This window comes from Trypanosoma rangeli (assembly GCF_003719475.1).
Source record: "Trypanosoma rangeli strain AM80 chromosome Unknown Tra_15.4_contig_00223, whole genome shotgun sequence".
NCBI lineage: Eukaryota > Euglenozoa > Kinetoplastea > Trypanosomatida > Trypanosomatidae > Trypanosoma > Trypanosoma rangeli.
In genome coordinates, this window is record NW_021705964.1 from 5,625 (window position 1) to 11,818 (window position 6,194).

At 51.2% G+C, this 6,194-nt stretch overlaps 1 protein-coding gene across 1 annotated transcript, besides 3 other annotated features; it reads right to left on the reverse strand.

Annotated features, from left to right (window-relative positions):
- The first annotated feature begins 229 nt into the window (after positions 1-229).
- Positions 230-251: a microsatellite.
- Positions 252-466: 215 nt separating this feature from the next.
- TraAM80_06257 (putative protein kinase) lies at positions 467-5,416 on the reverse strand (the record flags this gene model as incomplete). Its single annotated transcript, XM_029383109.1, has 1 exon — positions 467-5,416. One exon carries the CDS (start codon positions 5,414-5,416, stop codon positions 467-469), a length of 4,950 nt encoding a protein of 1,649 aa, XP_029237102.1.
- A 20-nt stretch (positions 5,417-5,436) lies between these two features.
- Positions 5,437-5,459: a microsatellite.
- A 669-nt stretch (positions 5,460-6,128) lies between these two features.
- Positions 6,129-6,193: a microsatellite.
- The last annotated feature ends 1 nt before the right edge of the window (position 6,194 follows it).

Consider the following 6,194-nt stretch of genomic DNA (forward strand, 5'->3'; position numbering starts at 1 on the left):
TTTGCCTCGCCCCACATTCACTACTTGAGTAAAGCACTCACACTTCTACGAGGCCAGAAACACCCTTCCTCCTCCTCACAGAAACACAACAACAACAAAGAAAAGGCATCACATCTTTTCAAAGTTAGATTCCCACTAATAGTAATATATATATATATATTACTTGTTTGCATTTGTAATGATCTGCACGTTAATATCCCAGCCGGTGAACGGACACATTCCTACACTCAGAGAGAGAGAGAGAGAGGGAGGAAAAAAAATAGTAATAATAATGCTCTTTCCTCATTTCTTTAGTCATAGACGTATTCCTGCCGTGTTTCCCTTGCCAAGCAGAAATGCAAGTGAGGATCATACAACGAGACGGAAGGACAACGCATCATCGCTACTAACAATCGGCATTATTCATCCCTTTGATTGCCCTCTTACTCTCGCTTCGTCTTCTCCGCAGCGACCCCCTGCTGCGATGTCACAGGTCGAGAACGTTGCTGAAGAACGGGCAATTCGGGTTAAACCGCACCTCGGTATCATCGACTATGAAGCACCGCATCACCATCTCAGCCGAGGGTCTCTTGCTGTGATTTATCACAAGAAGAGAAACGACGAAGCATGCAAAGGCCTTCGAGTAGTTCTCCGCCAGGATGTCATTAAATATCATCGCAGCAAAACCCTCGTTCTTTGCCTCTGCGTACATGATGCGCACTGTCTGAAGTGTCACACGTGCTGTGGCGAGGGCATACAACAAACATCCAAGACTCCATATGTCGCTGGCTGTCGTTGTCTGGCCATTCCAGCACTCTGGCGCAATGTAGGGGCGCGTCCCACCGCCACGACCCGCGCGACATCGATCTTCCAACATAAAGGCCAAACCAAAATCTGTCACAACAATCGGGATGACATCGTCAGAAATTTTGACGGAGCAACTGGTGCCATGACGTAAGGGGCAATGATACTTTTTGGAGGACGCTAAACCGCTAACGCCATTTTTACCGTCACTGTCCGTTTCAACGCTATGAATGCGCCTACTGACATCCTCGTCGTCATCGCCTTGTTCCTCAGCAGCACTATGTGGCGGCTCCCCGCAAATAAGAATGTTCTCTGGCTTAAGGTCGCGATGCACGATAGGTGGGCGTTGCGAATGCAGATGGTGCAACACCGAGGAAAGTTGATAAGCAATTGACAAGAGTTGCGGCTCGCTTAGGGCGTTTCCCCGCATCGCAAATTCCGCCTCACACACTCTCTCCAGGTTACTATTGCTGCCAATTCCAAAAGAAAGATCAACGTTGCTGTAGCTCCATGATCCCGCTGTGGCTTGTTGTGAAGCATCATTCGTGCGATCGTGCGAGGATTGACACTGGGCTTCGTGACTAAAGCTCCGCGAAGATTTTCCGGGACGGAAAAATGAAGGAGTACTGTCACTATCTGAGCCCAGTTGCACCCAGGACGTTGCGGCATCATGCTCCATCCTCTTTGCATCCTCCTCTTGCGCCCTCATAAAGCGTGCCTTATCCTCCTCTAGCTGGCGTTTTAGCTTGGCGTTGTGTTTCACTGAGTGACGGAGGACGTAGCCACACAAGTCACCCATGGGATGATACTCCATCACAAGACACAAATAACGTGTATGCATCGGTCCATCTTCAGACGTGCCCGGCGTTGTCAACCTCGCCATGTCATGGGCCACGCCAAGAAGCGGCCTTGCAACAGACATCGGCGATTTGTTGGCGGCAAACTCCAGAAGTAACTCCTTACCCTCTTCACACTGTTGTTGTTGTTGGCGGTGTTGAACCATGGATGTTTCCTCATTTAATCGTACTGCATCAGCTATATCAGGCGAGCAGCAAATCGTATTCGCCGCAGCATCTCGAGTGGGTTGTGGTTGCTGTAGTAACACTGTAGGCTGGGGCGCACCTCTTGTTGCTGCGGGTGACACCGTGGTAACAGGACCGTTTTTATAAATAACTGTTGTAGGGCTTGGTAGCACACACGGCACAACAAGATCCCTCGTACCCTCGTTTAGCTTCGTCATGCGGGCTGCACGAACAGCAGCGGCAACAGACTTGGGCTTTGTCATGTGCCCCAACTTATTGGCCTCCTCGTTGGTGCCGGAGTCTGGGGAAATAAAATTTTTGTATTGTATCTTCCCCACAGCAGGTTGCACGTGCAGCATTGAAGCGTAAGTTGGGGTTTGCTTCACGACAAAATCGTGTTTCTTTACCGGGACCTGCATCGCTGCTGGGACCTTACCAGCAACCGCCAAAGAGGTATCAAAGTCTTTGTAACGAATAACACCGCGCGGGGCATACGACGTGCGTTTCTGAGGCAAGGGCAGGCCTTCTTGCGGCGTGGTCAGTGTTCGCAGTAAAGCATCCGCGTGTGACACCTGCGCAAAGTTGCTGTAGTGCATCACCTCCCCCTGTGGAAGCGGCGGCACTCCCACTGGCAACGCAGGAGCGTACCCATGTGGGCAGTGTGCCCGGGAGCGTCGAGGTGCACCGCTGCTGCTCAGTTCGTGCAACGGCCTGGAGTTCGCACAACTTGCCACAACCAGTGACACTGTGGGAGGCGGAGGAGGCGGAGGCTGCGCTGGAGAACCACTTGGCTTCCTGCCGTCTGCCTTTGCAACAACAACCTCATCAACATTCTCATCCCTACTCCGCATAGGACAGTGAAGGCACTGAAACGCCGCATTTCCAGTTTGCAATATTTTCTCATCGTCGTCGTTTAACAGTGGTTGTCTTCTTGTTACCGACGTGCTTTGGACATCTTGAATGGAGGCTGCTGTCAAACGAGCAGGCGCGTTTGCAAGCGCGTGCCAAACTGAAGATGGCGGTTGGAGTTGTGGTACTTCCCGCGGCTTCTGCTCACGAACTAGCCTGTGGGGTTGAGCACCCGCCAATGTCATGACCACGCGTGGGTTATGAGCCACTCGCTTTATCCCAACTGCGTTCCACCGCGGCAACTGTGGCTGCGGTGGCGGTGCGGATGTCAAAACGTTCGGGGCTTCAGCAGAGCCAGCCGAGTGCCCCCAATCAAATTCGTAGTTCATAAACATATCCACAAGGCGAATAATGTTCGGATGTCCCTGCAGCGAGTTAATTGTTTCACACTCCCGAATGGCGTCCAAGCGTTCCTTGTTGTCTTTGCACACCAGAAACTTCAACGCATACTTCTGGCAAGTGGATTTGCGTCGGACCAGGTACACGGAAGAAAATGCCCCCTCCCCAATTCGTTGCAGCACCTCGTAGCGAGACCAATTTGTGGTGTTCTTCACCAAACTGTCTCGCTCCAATTTTGGGTTGGGGCGAAGCGGTGGTATCTTGGGAGGGGCCTTTCCTCCTCCTCCTCCTCCTCCTGCTGCTGCTGCTGCTGCTGCTACGTTTTTGCTGCTGCCTGTGGACACCTCACCGTTACTTCGTCCAGCACGAACTACGACACTCACAGGAGTAGGTTCTTCATCCTCCGTATCGCTGCCGTTGCTTTCTCCGAGAAGTAGATGCATGGCGTAGTCCAAGTTGTAGTTGCGTGGCTGCCGCAAATGCGCAAATACAAACACCGCAATCACCACCACCGCAATCCCCATCACAATACTGAAGCTGACACTCACAGTGTACATACTTTGGTCTTTTATGCCCTGTGGAGCAGAACAATCCTGTAGGTCACGGATTTGAAATTGTGTAAATTTGATTGGAGTAAATAGAAATCCCTTTCTACGTGAGACGCGCGAGTGCGTGCCCGCGGCGTCGAACAGCCATACAGGTCCATTTGAAAAACACGTATACACGTGGCCACTCTCAGCGCGTGGTTGGAACTCCGCTACGGTCGCATCCTCTGGAAGCCTAAACACATGCACATCAGACGTCCCCGCGGCGTTTCCAATGCAGAGCGGGTTATTCGACAGCCGCACGTATCCCTCTATCGGTGGGTGGAGCGTCAAACGCAGCGATTTGTTAACTGGCACCACCGCATCAATGTTAGGGACACTGGTGATGCCAATGCCACTGCTTCGATAAAAGACCCGTGCAGAGGCCTCGGAGTCCAATCCAAATCCACCAAATTCGAAAAAGACCAACATGGCACCCAACACACCCACGGGAAGGGTAAAGGCAAAGGGGGTGGACACAGAAACAGGAAGAACGTTTGACGGCTCCAAGAGAGACTGCCAAGTAATAACCACGCTGCCGCTATTAGGCAAGCCGGCACGGCCCAACAGTTGTTCCACGTCAAGGCAGTTGACAAAACTGACATTCAACACGAGGCATAGCTTGTCGTTAAACCTAAACATGTACCGGTTACTTAAACGGGAAGCACTGCTTTCGTTGACGTTCTGATGAAGCAGTGCATAATTGGCAGGCAAACTCCACACAACCAGGTCTGGAGGAGACACATTGACGTCAGTTATTGCATCCTCGCGGGCAGACGCATTGCTAATCACAATCGCCTGTACCATCGCGGATGGACACCACACGGCTGAAGAAACACGGTTGCAATTTAGGAGCTGATGCTGCATCTCATGTGTCGCGCCCGCATAACTCCGTGTATCGCTTGCCTCTCCACTAGGTGCCTCAAGCCGCGTTTCACCACCAGCAACATATATGAGTTCACTGTCTACAGCAACCAGTGGGTTTTGCACAGCCACGTTGAGTTTTGCAGCCCCAGGTGTGTAGCGGCGCAACTTTGTGTCATACACATCAACAGTGTCAAGGGCCTCTCCGGTGAACAAGTCAACCCCTCCAATGATTAAAAGAAGATGCCCACGTGAGCTGCATGTGGCATTTGCACGAAATGGAATATATGTCCTCGTGTTCTCACTCACTTCGTTACCACCAAACTCTTGATGGATGCTAAAGTGATCCACCACACGCGTCAAACTGCTCGAGAGACCCCAAATACCTGTGTACTGCCGCCACACAAGGGTTGAATTCTGGGTCCCTTGGTGCTGAGGGAAGTAATACCCACATGGGCCAACAACATAAAAGGAGAAACCTGCACCTCCTTCAGCGTCAACATCGTCCAATCGCACCATGGCGGTGGGCCCGGCTATTCCCATGGAAACTGGGGCAGAAGCACCACCCTGGTCCGAATTCCCTGCGCTTAACAAGATGGGCAACTCCATGAGTTTTGTGGGCCGCTGCTGGTTGAGGTCCACAACCTCCACCGTATTCAGCGGAGTTGTGCATGCAGAGTCCTTGCAACCGCCCACGACGAGAAGTGAAGCGTTCGCAAAGACCACCGCACTGTGTGCGCGACCAACCGTCATGGTAGCGCCAAATGGCACCCACTCCCTGTCATTATAAATTTCCGTGACGGCCGACACGCCCAGAGGCGTCTCCGTCCATGTGGCAAAACAGTAAATGAGCAAAAGTGCTAGCCACATGATGAATCGCAGACGCGAAGATATTTTTTTTTCCGTCCCCACCATAAAATAAGCGGAAATCGGATTGGTTGGGTGGGTGGGTGGGGGGAATGGGGGAATATAAATTAAATTAGAGCCAAGTCGTAACACAAAATGCCCTACTCCTATTCTATGCGCCGCTGATAGGCGCGGCTCTGGTCCGGCTCCTGCCAGCCGCTCCACGGGGCCGCAAGGCTGGAGAACTACAAATACTATATGTATGGAAAGAGAAACAGGGGTAAAGTGCAGCGACGTATACCGCCACTGCACCCGCTGGTGTCACGGAATACTTCTGTTGCTGTTGTGTTTCTTCGCTTGAAAGTGATTCCCTGGAAACTAGCGGCATTAATTAAAAAAAAAATACGCAGAAGCACAAGTGGAAAGGCAATTGAACGCATACAATGATGAGAGCGCAGCACGCGCACTGAGAAAGAGAGAATAAGATTATCCCACCCCAAAGCGCACCACATACAGACGAATCATTTGAAGCCGCTGGGACCAGTGTTCACGCACTAACGCAAAAAAAAAAAAAAATGTCGCATCCTGACCTCTCGTTTAGCAAGACAGAAAACTAGTGGATATTATATATATGTACACATCCTTGGTAGAAAAGAAGTAGAACACAGAGGCAAAGACGGCGAAAAGTAGAGAACCATAACAGCCACAGAAACAAACAACAAAGAAAAATGGGGGTTCTGACACACCACACGCACAATACAAACGATATAAAAAGAAAAACAGAGAGAGAGAGAGAGAGAGAGAGAGAGAGAGAGAGAGAGAGAGAGAGAGAGAGAGAGAGAGAGAA